The following is a 12355-nucleotide window of genomic DNA, read 5'->3' on the forward strand; positions in this document are numbered from 1 at the left end:
GCTTATGCTGACTTAGAGCATTGTGTAGTTAAGGTTTTAATGTGCTGAATATTGAAAGGCTTGCTAGGTAACTATATATATATATATTAATAAAAAGGGGTGTATGTTAGGTGAGCGTTGAGCAGAAAAGCTGTTGAAGAAAGCCATGCAGGAGCCTACTGCAAGCCACGTAGCAGCAGTCTTCCCATGGTCGTTCTGAGTGCTTTAAACCAAGTAGTTGAATAAAGACGCATTTCTGTTTGAAGGCTGTTCTTCCAAACTCCTTTTAAAGCAATATTTCCAAAAGCTAGTTTCACCGCCTTGGCAAACAAGAACAGTCTTGATGCTCATGGTTCATTTTTTCTCTTCAATATTCAACTGCTGATTGGTTTACAGAGGTACAAAGCAATCGCTGTGTCAGTAGATTTCATATTTGTAAAGTACTATCATCTGTCTGTGTAGTATTTTTTACACATACCAATAGTATTAGTCACTCTTAACACAACAGGTCTATCATCTTTATGGTTAACATTTAAAAACTGAAGAAAAAAATGATTGCTAGAAGATTGCTTGAGTCCTGTTTCACTTTTTAAAATTTAGCTTGACTTTATTTCTACTTTGAAAGCAGCTGTCAGCCCTGATATCTAATCGTGCCTGTCAACTGTTCATCTTGCTATCACAGAATCGTCTAGGTTGGAAGAGACCACCACGATCACCCAGTCCAACCTCTGACCTAACACTAACAAGTCCTCCACTAAACCATATCACTAAGTTCAACATCTAAACGTCTTTTAAAGACCTCCAGGGATGGTGATTCAACCACTTCCCTGGGCAGCCTATTCCAATGCCTAACACCCCTTTCAATAAAGAAGTTCCTCCTAATATCCAACCTAAACCTCCCCGGTGCAACTTTAGCCCATTCCCCCTCGTCCTGTCACCAGGCACGTGGGAGAACAGACCAACCCCCACCTCACTACAGCCTCCTTTAAGGTACCTATAGAGAGCGATAAGGTCGCCCCTGAGCCTCCTCTTCTCCAGGCTGAACAAGCCCAGCTCCCTCAGCCGCTCCTCGTAAGACTTGTTCTCCAGACCCCTCACCAGCTTCATTGCCCTTCTCTGGACTCTCTCGAGCACCTCCATGTCGTTCTTGTAGCAAGGGGCCCAAAACTGAACACAGTACTCGAGGTGCAGCCTCACCAGAGCCGAGTACAGGGGGACAATCACTTCCCTAGACCTGCTGGCCACGCTGCTTCTTATACAAGCCAGGATGCCGTTGGCCTTCTTGGCCACCTGAGCACACTGCTGGCTCATATTCAGCCGGCTATCAACCAATACTCCCAGGTCCTTCTCTGCCAGGCAGCTTTCCAACCACTCATATGTGATACACTTCTTGAGTTTTTACATCTTTTCTCGCACCTTCCTTCTAATTTCAAGGGAAGATGCATGTGTGGTGCTCTCCCAGAAGTTGTCACATGCATCCTTCTCCATTTCTAGGAAACATATCTTGGTGATGCTCTTACATCCTGTAGTGAGGTGGCCCCATAGACATTCACAGATCAGCTTTGTGAAACATAGAGAACTGGTTCATACAAAGCCATCTTCTGAAGAATGGCTTGTGGCAACCTGGCTTTCCTTCTCTAACTGAAGATATCTGAGCTTATTTTTCATTGGGCCTTCAAGTACCTCTTTGTAGGAAATGGCAGTTGCTCCCATTAGAGATGCTTGATTTCATATTAATATGCATGTAGGTATGCTAGAGACTATCTACAGCAGGATCTCTAAAGCAGTTCCAAGTTTCCATGAGGGGTTCCAAGTGTCAGAACAATTGCTCTTTCTATGGTGCAGTACTTTTTTTTTAATGAGAATCTGGAACATGAGAGAACTGGACTTGAAAGTTCCTAGTAGGCTTGGAACTAGGACACCCACATTCAGATCAGCTGTTCATGTGCTTTCTGTCAAGGACTTCAAATAATTGGAGTTTGCGTGATTTGCAAATGCTGTCAGTATGTGCTTGCCACCTTCTTTGTAGTTTATGACTTTCCAAGTCTTTTGTGTGAGGAGGAAAAGCCTGTTAAAATAGAGCTCTCAAATGACCAGGACTAATTAACATTGTTTTTTCTCTCCTTTTTTCCTCTGTCCATTATGTATTTAGATAAAAGGAGATTATCACAAAGCTTGATGACAACATTTTGTTCTGTAAACCAGTGTTATACTAGCCCTAAGTTAGAAGGAGGACTTGTATTAAACATACAGTTGTTCTAAAGAGTTAAAAGCAGATCTGACAATATTCTTAAATGAATTACACCGCTAACACTGCAGTCGTTAATGTTATCTTAATAAATTTTGTAATAACAAGACCTAATAGGATCATAATTTATATAAACAGCTCATCTAGTAGGAGATGTGTACATATATGTGAAATTAAAAGTTCCTAATCTTGCATTTTTTTCATGGCAATACTCTTTAAATGTAGACTGAAGTATATTTTGGTGTGGCAGATCTAAATTACTTCAAAATTCTGAATACCAGTTGTTGTGTAATGTTTCTGAAAACGCAGTTGCAAACAGAAGTCAGCTTTCTAAGCATGTAATTCTGTCCTGGACAAGAGGAATGGAAGTTGATAGCTCCCATCTGCTCCTTGTCCTTTCACTCCAAGGTTGTCAATTCTAAATTAGCTTTATTTTGCCATACAAAATCACATCTACCTTTTAGCATATTATGAAGAAAAACATTTCTTAATGTTATGTATTGTATTGATTAACTCAATAATTTGAATAATTTGTGGTGGTGTTGATTGTCAAAAACCAAGAAACCCCACAATGTTGCTAGGCATTGAGATGCACAATTTAGCGATAAACGTTGTATTAAGGTATATTACGGGCAAATAACTAAAAACCAACTAGAAAATTACTGTAAAGAAGGGAAGTGTAAAGCAGTAGAAAATAAAGAGAAAAGCAGACCTTAAAATATTGTAAACTGCTAATTAACACTGCCTGAGAGGAAAGCTGCTCGGGGCCTTCCTTTATAATCAGTGGACTACACCCAAACCCCAGGGTAGCTGTTCTCTGTATTTAAGGCTTTAGGTCATTCATTTAATCTTCTCATGGAAACCAAAGTCCGTTAAACATGGAGTTGGGACAGAGCTGATATAAACATCAGGAAGCTGTGAAGCACCCGTGTATCCTGTATTTCATCATAGCCAAATAAAGGTTAGCCAACAAGAAATTCAGTGTATTTTGTCCAGAAAATGAGCTTGAAGACTGTGGAAAAATGACCGTAAAGGCTTGTGGTGCAGGTATTGTCGCAGGGAAGCATCCTGTAGAGGCTTCCTGAACTAACCCCCATGTAATGCACTGTTTGGTTTTGCAGAGTTTTAGTTAGTGTAAGAGGGGACTGAGTCAAACTTCTGTCTTGTTCTTGGTTCCTCTGCCAATGGCCATTTGACCCAGAGAAATCTTGGCCGTTACTTGATTCCTTCCTTTTCGCACCACTAAAATGGGGCTTGGCTAGCTACCATGTGGAAGTCTCAAAGGAAAAGCAGCATCACGTTTTATTAGTAAAATTTATTCTGTGGCTGCATTTAGCATTAAGGTAAAAATTGCGCAAAACTCCTTTCACGTGAAAGGAATGCATTGGAGGTGACCTGTTGACCCGAAGCACTGCTTAAAAGCTTTGAAAAGCAATATAAAATTTGTAAAAGATAGTGTGAATAATGTCACTTTAGAAACGAGTTACTGATTAACGTTCCTGCTAGATAAAGCTGGACCTGGGGGTTAAAGTTCTTTTTTTGGACTCTTACTTAGGGGACTGGTAATTGTCTGGTTATTGACATCATATTTTGTTCATTCGAGTGAGAGGTAGATTGTTGAATACCAAATAGTGTGACTGAAGCTGAACAGAGTTAGCACTGATAAGCTCTGGGTAATTTCTGGCCTAGAAAAATGACTGCAAGCTCAAGATTCACTAAATAAAAGTATTTTTCATGTTTATGTATATAAAGGAAGGAGACAGGGTTATAATTAAGCCCTTAATAGCTGATGTGTTTTGTAGGGTGGAGGATAGATGCATTTGCAAAAACTCACATCTGTGTATTTCAACATCGTCTCTGTTTTTTTGTGAGGCACTGGTTTTGTCGATGCGGTTAGTACCTACTTTTCATTCGCAGCGTGTGGCTGTGCACTTGGAAAGCCATAAGTAATAGTGGTGGATGGCCCTGGGAGAAGAGCACAGATGGCTTTACCTAAAGCGCTTTCAACCATAAAGCGCAAATTATGATTGTCAGGATGCTCACCTTTCATTTCAACAGGTCTAAAAGCTAAAACCTTTTCCTGCCTCGTGCAGCCCCATTACTAACCAAGTTTCTGCAGTCAGGTCACGGGTGACTGTGCTTTTTGCCCAAGGTAACCCATTGAGTCAATGCTTTAGCACATCCCACCATTGCTCATGCCAGCCAGCCTCTGCTGTTGGAAGCCAGCTGGGATGTGACAACCACTCATTTATGGCCACACATTTTATTTATTTATTTATTTATTTTACCACCAGGTCAATGAGAATTTTGGGAAGCCAGGAGATGTACTGGGCTTGCTGTGTCCTACTACTCTGTCTCTATAAGTAGATTTTTCAATGCAACGAATATCTTCTTGCTTACTGTATTTCATCTACCTGATGGAAAGCAGTGCTTTTCATATAAATTCCCATAGGGTAAAGTTTCATGTGCAAATCAGCTGATTTAACAGGTTGTTGTCAGCGAATGTGGGAGATCTTGTACTCCCTGTTTTCTGCTCTTTCCTGCTTTGTTCCCAACCTTAGCGTTGCTGCCTTGACTGTTCTTAATGCTTGTTCTGGCTTTGTTTGCTCGATTCTGAGCTGATTCAACTCAAACCAATTTTTTTCTTTAAGTTGAATTTCTGCTTTTTTAGTGCATCAGATTGATTTGCATGGAGATTGAATGAATGTTAATGCTAGTAAATAGGAGGAAAGAAACAGGGAAAATCATTTAGAAGTCGGCAGATCCCTTTCATAGGTAGCAAGCTGCCATGTCTCCTCTCATTCAGTCATTATCAGAGATGTTTAATGACTTCTTCGCCTCTAACACTGGTGATGGGCCCTGGGATACCCTGAGTTGGAAGATTGTGACTGCAGGAATGATAAACTCTCAGCCAGCTCTGAATTTCTACGGGATTTGCTGCTCCAGCTGGATGCATATGAGTCTATGGGGCCCAATGGGATTTATCTCAGGGTACTCAGAGAGCTGGCTGATCTCACTAAGAGACCTCTCTCAAGTATTGTCAGCAGTCTTGGGAATGTTGGGAGGTCCCAGTTGGCTTGAAGCTGGCAAATGTTGTCCCAGTTTTCAAGAAGGATAAGAAAGAAGACCCTAGTAATTACAGGCCTGTTAGTTTCACTTTGGTGTCTGGTGAAATTATGCAGAAGATTATTCTAGGAGTTACTGAAAAACTCTTGGAAGACAGTGTAGTCACTGGTCACATCCTACACATGCTTACGAGGGGAAAGTTCTGCTTAACAAACAATTTCCTTTTATAACAAGGTTGACCTTTTATGGTCCTTTTATGACCACCTAGTTGACCAAGGGAAGCCAGTAGATGTAATCCTTGTGGATTTCAGCAAAACTTTTGATGCTGTCTTTCGCAGTATCCTTCTGAACAAAATGTCCAGCACACAGACATAGAAGTGCATAACGCGATGGGTGAACAGTTCTCTGACGGATCTGGCCCAAAGGGTTGTAGTATATGGGGTTACACCAGGCCAGCAGCCGGTCACTGGTTGGGTTCTTGAGCTCCATTTTGGGGCCAGTTGTCTTCAATGTTTTTATAAATGACCTGGATGCAGGACTGGAATGCATACTAAGCAAGTTTGCATATGATACTAAATTAGGAGGAGCTGCTGACTCCCTTGAGGGTAGAGAGGCCTTGCAGAGATCTTGGCAAATGGCAAATCAGCGGGCTGGGCGATCACCAGCCACATGAAGTTCAACAAGATCAAGTGTTGGATTCTGCAGCTGGGACGGGACAACCCTGGCTATACATACAGACTGGGGGATGAGAGGCTGGAGAGCACCCCCCAGAAAGGGATCTGGGGGTTGTGGTCACAGCAAGCTGAACACGAGCCAGCAGCGTGCCCTGGCAGCCAGGAGGGCCAACCGTACCCTGGGGTGCATCAGGCCCAGCACTGCCAGCCGGGCGAGGGAAGGGATTGTCCCGCTCTGCTCTGCGCTGGGCGGCCTCGCCTCCAGCACTGTGTGCAGTTCTGGGTGCCACGGTGTAAGGAGGGCATAAAGCTATCAGTGCCCAAAGGAGGGCTGCAGAGGAAGTGAAGGGTCTCAATGGCAAAGTGAGGAGGGGCTGAGGTCCCTGGGTTTGTTCAGCCAAACAGAGGGGAGGCCTCATGGCGGCCTGCAGCTCCCTCACGAGGGGAGCGGAGGGGCAGGCGCTGAGCTCTGCTCTCTGGGGACAGCGACAGGACCCGAGGGAACGGCATGGAGCTGGGACAGGGGAGGGTCAGGCTGGGGGTTAGGGAAAGGTTCTGCACCCAGAGGGTGGTTGGGCACTGGAACAGGCTCCCCATGGCGGTGGTCACAGCCCCAAGCCTGCTGGAGTTCCAGAAGTGTTTGGACAATGCTCTCAGACACATGGTCTGATTTTTGGGTGGTCCTTTGTGGAGCCAAGGGTTGGACTCGATGATCCTTTTGGGTCCCTTCCAACTCAGGATATTCTATGATTCTGTGATTAAATGATGTGATTAATAAAACCACACTCTGTGTAGTGAAAACTGGAGCAGGGTTGAGAAGAGGACCCAGAACTTCTGGTCTTGAGTGCTAACTTATAAAACTGTGACTTCAGTTTCCATTTCTTGACCTCTTCCTCACCCTATATCAATTCCCTTTTCTTCTACTTATGTTTATTTAAAAAAATACTTTCCAGTCATTGTAGTTAAAATGTTAAACAAATGAAGCGGGATTAACTCTTAGTCAGGGAATCAAGAGATGTTTTCAGAATGAATTAGTGATTGCTCTGGGAAAGAAACCTGGATCCTTCAGAGTGTAGTGAGACATGGTTAGAAATAATAAAAAAGAGCAGGCAAAATGGCCAGAAGAATAAGAAATGGAGGTCATGTCTGCGTTTTCCTCAAGGGCAGCAGTGAAAGAGACAAGTGAGAAAGCACGTGCATTCCTAAATACAAGGAAGGATGATGCAAGCCAGTCCAAGATCTGGTTGAGAAATGGTGGAGAAATAACTGTGTGGTTATGAGTCAGTAACTGATGTTTTTCTGTTATGGATGGAACTGCTTCAGTATTGCCAAAATCCTAATTTAAAAATTACACAATGTGAAGAATTGTAAATCTCAAGCCGCTCTCATCTTGTTGCTCTGAGTTTGTAGTTGTCACACTTCAGAAGGAAAGTGCTCTTTTAGAAGTAAGACTAAAAGGAGGTCTTAATGCTGGTTTTAATACTATTAAAACCGGTAAGAATCACCTTCAGCTTGCTTAACAGCATGCTATGTTCGTATTTGTTATTGTACAGGTTTGTCATTTGTGTCATCACATTTTGTTAGTAATATATGCATTTGTAGGACCAAACAGACTTTGGACAATCAGATGACATTTTATGTACAAAGTGTTGACCTGATTGATTTTGTGGCTTTTAGGAGACCATTTGGAGGAAAAAGCTGAATTTCTATTTTTGCCCTGTCTTTAGGGACACTGCTTTCAACTCTGAGAAGGCAGCTGGTTTTCTGTAAGATGTTGTTCTGTTGCTTCTGGACTTCTGATGCTGCCTTCTTGGCAGGCAACATTCAGCTCAAGGATGAGAGTCCTGTTTAAAGAAAGTGTAAAAAACAGAAGCCAGCAACCCCGTGTTTTCAAAATTAGGTATAAATTTGATGCCAAATTATTTTCCCGTGAAGACTTGCAGTCTCAGCAGAATTCTACCCTGTACGTGACACGCAGATGGCGAAAGCCTGAGATTCTGTTTCTGCAAGAGTGCTGTTTGTTACTATTGTCAGCAGTAGTACTAATGTTACTTCAGCCAGAACCATCCACCTTCCACTTACATCCTCTCTTCATTGCTTCCTTAATTCAAGGTCGTAGTAAGTTCAAGCTTATTCCAGCTGCCTTGCCTAAAGTCCAGATAACTGACCTAAAATCAAAATGTGTGGACTTCTTTTCAAGTTAAATATGTCCTTTAATATCAAACTGATGTTTTGGAGTTTCTCTCCATCACCATGGTTGCCTATTGAAAGCTAGGTAATATTGAAGATAAGCTACCAAAGCAGGATCAGGTTGCTGTATTTGCCTTTAAGATCCCAGCTGGGCATAAGGGCAGAGATTTAATGGATGCAGAGCGACTATAGCCCTTGCCAAAAGTAGCCCTAGGAAAATCACATCCAAAAATGGTATTGCAGAGATCTGAATAGTCCCTGGTGCAATTAGATGGGCTATGACTGTGTTTTGTATGTTATCTGTCACATGTAAAATATTAGGTAGATGTTGTAGCAGCAATAGTACCTTTCTTTCATCAGTTACCTTCTAGTCACCCATGTGTTTTTTGAGAACGTGACCTTTTGTCTTCATACTCTATGTGCCATTTACTTTTCTCTTCAGGAATGGCTTTTTAATAGGAATCAATAAGAGACTTTAGAATACAACAGCCATGTCTGAACTCTGCAATTGACCTGTATCTAGTGGACAGAAAAAAAAAAAGTTTGATGTATTTTAATAGTTAAAATTGGTTGGTATTATTGGACAAAGCATGAGTGTTTTGAAGGATTTCAAAGCATTAATCTTCTGTTTAGGAGCATATTTGGGGGGTTGTTTTTAGAGAAGGAATAACATCTATCCAATCACTGTTCTCAGTATAATGTATTGCTACTGTGATTTTTCTAGGATTCACCTCTGTTTGATCTTATCAAGCAGTCGAAAGAACGAGAAGGTCAAACTGATCAGCCTGAGCCTGCCTCCACTCTAAATCTGCCTCTCCAACATAACCACACTGCAGCAGACCTGTAAGTGACGTGCATGCTCGGTGTCTAGTGAAATGTATAGCTAATATCTCCCTTAATATTTAAATCCAAGCCCCATCGAACTTGTAATTGCAAACTGTTACATTATTTGTCTAGGAATAAACAAGTCCCCTTATCAGTAAAATGGTTTTGACTTGACCTTAGTTGGTTTTTGGCTTGAGGTTAGTTAGTGGAGTGAGTGGATGGGTACGAGTTTTGTGAGAGGAGGGGAAGAAGAGAAAGATGATGCAGCTCCTTTGTGCTATCACTAACACATTTCTCTTGCTCTTCTGAGCTGTAATAAGAAGGAATACAGATTAGTATTTAATCAGTAATTTGAAATTTTATTTCTGTTATGGGAATAACTGGTTACAGTACCAATACATTTAGTCTCATGGGGGGAGAGGGAAGAGTTCGTGCAAGTATTATTCATTTTAAATTATTCCTTTATCTTGTGATGTTAAGTGCTTAATAGAAGTTGAATCTCCAGGTATCTTTCTCCTGTGAGATCTCCTAAGAAGAAAGCATCTGGACACCCTCACAGTGCTACTTCCAATCCAGATGCTCAGCCAGCTGCAAGCCCGCAAACACAGAAACCGCAAAAATCTACCTCCCTCTCTCTGTTCTACAAAAAAGGTTTGTTGCTTCTATACTTACTGAAGTTGTAAAGCGGTCATTTATCTGGTTTTGGAGCTCAACATTCTTAAGAGGTAATGATAGAAATATGTAGCAAAAGGCCATACAAACCCTTAACTGAACTGCTATTGAAAGAAATAGTAAAATGGTGCCAGCGGGTTAATGAGTGCACTCTACAGACCAAGTTTCAGCTGAAAGCTTATCTACTGTTTATAAGAATGACCACATTGGCTTAGATGAAGGGTTCGTCTATCATAATATCCATTTTGCAGCAGTGACCATTAATAGGTGTCACGAAAAGCTTAAGAACTGGGCAAGCTTATGTGATGCTTCCCCTGAATGCTTTTCTAAGCTTTGACTTTTTCCAGCTTGGGGGTTTTTCTGAGCTTTCTGTGGTACGTCTGCTTAATAACTTCTCAGTAGATTCATTTTCCAAATGCTTGTCCAGACCTTTTGATTCGACACAGGCATATGTGCAGTATTGTACAGTGTGGACTTCCATGTATCCACTTCCATTTCTTCTGAACCTAACTAGTTTGTTTGATAGCTCATAGCTCTTGTAGTGGGAGATGGTGAACACTTAATTGCTATCCATCCTCCATCATGTTCCTCTTATTTTGTATACCCCTATTATTACCATTTCAGTTTATTTTTCTTTTCTATCCCTCAAGTGTATCTACTGGCCTATCTTCGATTACGTACCCTGTTCTTTCGGCTTCTCTCTGAACATCCTGACCTGGAACCCTTGATCTGGACCCTCTTCCAGCACACACTGCAAAATGAATATGAGCTTATGAGAGACAGACACTTGGACCAGGTAACACTAAAAAAAAAAAAGTTTCAAAAGGCTTTCCTGCACAAAATGTTCCTTACACATTCTTTAACTGCTAAAAATTATGATTTGAGCTTTTATTTCTCTATTGATCACTCATAACAGAAATTAAGCACTTAGTGAAGTGTATTTTTGATCATCTCTGGTTTGTTTCTAAGTACCATGAAATGCTCAAAATACCATTTATGGGTATATTCAAAATAATGAACAGAGACCACATTTTCTATTAATTTGTGTAAGAAAATACTGATTTTCTTTGGGAAGACAAAATATTTGACTGAGCCTTGTTTTGTTATTGGACCCTAAAGTTTCAGTCTGTGAAATGGGTTTGAAAAGGTATTACCAGCTGCAATTAGTTAATTGTCCTACAGAAAAGGAAGGAACAGTAGTTGACATTTTCTGAAAGTTCTTACGAAGGTGAGTTGCACGGTGACTTTCAGAGCACAGTCACTAACAGAAGGCTTATAAACTGAGCTTTTGCTTTTGTTTACTTCAAGAACAGCTGCTAGGAAAGTTTCAAAGTCAGTAGCAAAGCTTCTTTTGCTCTCGCTGAAGCCAGAATTGCTTTCTGTTTTAAAAACATGAAAGCATAGAAGAGTATCACAGAAAAAGTAGGATTTCTAAATTCGAAATGAAAAGCCCGAATTAATTTGCTGCATTTTCAGTTGTTTTTTTCTTGTCTCTTTAATAGATCATGATGTGTTCCATGTATGGCATATGCAAAGTAAAAAATGTGGATCTTAGATTTAAAATAATAGTTTCAGCATACAAGGAGCTTCCCAATACAAACCAAGAGGTATGGAAATTCTTTAATATGATATACAATATGATAAACAAATTTTTAAATTGTTTTTCCTCTGTCTAAAATGAAAAACCAGGCATACAAATGTTCCTGTTCAGTACAAACTCTCCAAATGCTTTATTGTATCTCAATTTTGGGGATGAGAAAACCAGCTCTAATACTAAATGTCTCTTTAAACATCTTGCACAAACATGTTAGTAGTTCTCAGAAGGCAAACTTCATTCTGCCTTTTTAATTCAAGATACTAAATAACAGTTTATGGTTCTATCTGGAGACTAGATGAAAGATTCAAATGGAGTACTAACAAGATTTTTCAAAAGCAACCTAAGTTGCTTTAGATTTACCTAACTTCCATTGACCGTTGAGGGGAGATAGATTACTTTTTATAGATATTTCCAATAGAAATGTGGTTATATTTCAAATAGGTAAGTGTAGGGAGGCCTATTAAAGTTACAGGCTCGATTCTAACATAAAAAGTTGCTTCAGTACAAAAAACAGTTGTTTGAACTGTAAGTGTCCTTTTAGTAGCAGACTTTCTCAGTGTATTTGTGTGTCTTGGCTAAACCCCTGAGCTCTGTCTCCAAACCTGAAGAACTGTTTTATCCATGTCAGGTGAGTAATGAAGAGTTTTTTAGCCTTGCAAGGTGATCATAGTAGCAAAAGTAGCAAGGCCTTGTTTTTTTAATGACAATCGGATGTGTGAAAGTAAATGGAGCTGAAATTTGGAAAACATTGTTATAGTACTGATTAACTACATTCACAGTAAAGAAAGGGATGTGCTGCTTAATTAAGTAGGAACCTCTACTGCTGTTCATACATGTTTGGAAAAAAAACGTTCTAAATAGTAGTCACAAAGGCTGGTACCTGACACATGCCACAAAGTTTATGAGTGGTGTTATGAGTTTGTCAAATGTAATTTTTTTTTCATTTTTTCTTTTTGTTGTGTATGGTTTTCTCACCCTATGCAGACCTTCAAACGTGTTCTTATCAGGGAAGAACAGTACGACTCCATTATAGTCTTCTACAACTTAGTGTTTATGCAGAAACTGAAAACGAACATTTTGCAGTATGCCTCCAACAGGGTAAGG

General features: G+C 40.6%; 1 protein-coding gene across 2 annotated transcripts in view; it reads left to right on the forward strand.

Annotated features, from left to right (window-relative positions):
- Positions 1-12355, forward strand: part of RB1 (RB transcriptional corepressor 1) — an 82127-nt gene that overhangs the window by 64437 nt on the left and 5335 nt on the right. For both annotated transcript variants that reach the window (XM_083796047.1, XM_083796048.1), the window contains 5 exons: positions 8882-9000; positions 9488-9633; positions 10305-10450; positions 11157-11261; positions 12236-12349. In XM_083796047.1, coding sequence (XP_083652173.1) covers positions 8882-9000; positions 9488-9633; positions 10305-10450; positions 11157-11261; positions 12236-12349 — 630 coding nt within the window. The remainder of the gene's footprint in view (positions 1-8881; positions 9001-9487; positions 9634-10304; positions 10451-11156; positions 11262-12235; positions 12350-12355) is intronic.

This window comes from Anser anser, assembly GCF_964211835.1.
Source record: "Anser anser genome assembly, chromosome: 1".
In the NCBI taxonomy this organism is placed as follows: domain Eukaryota; kingdom Metazoa; phylum Chordata; class Aves; order Anseriformes; family Anatidae; genus Anser; species Anser anser.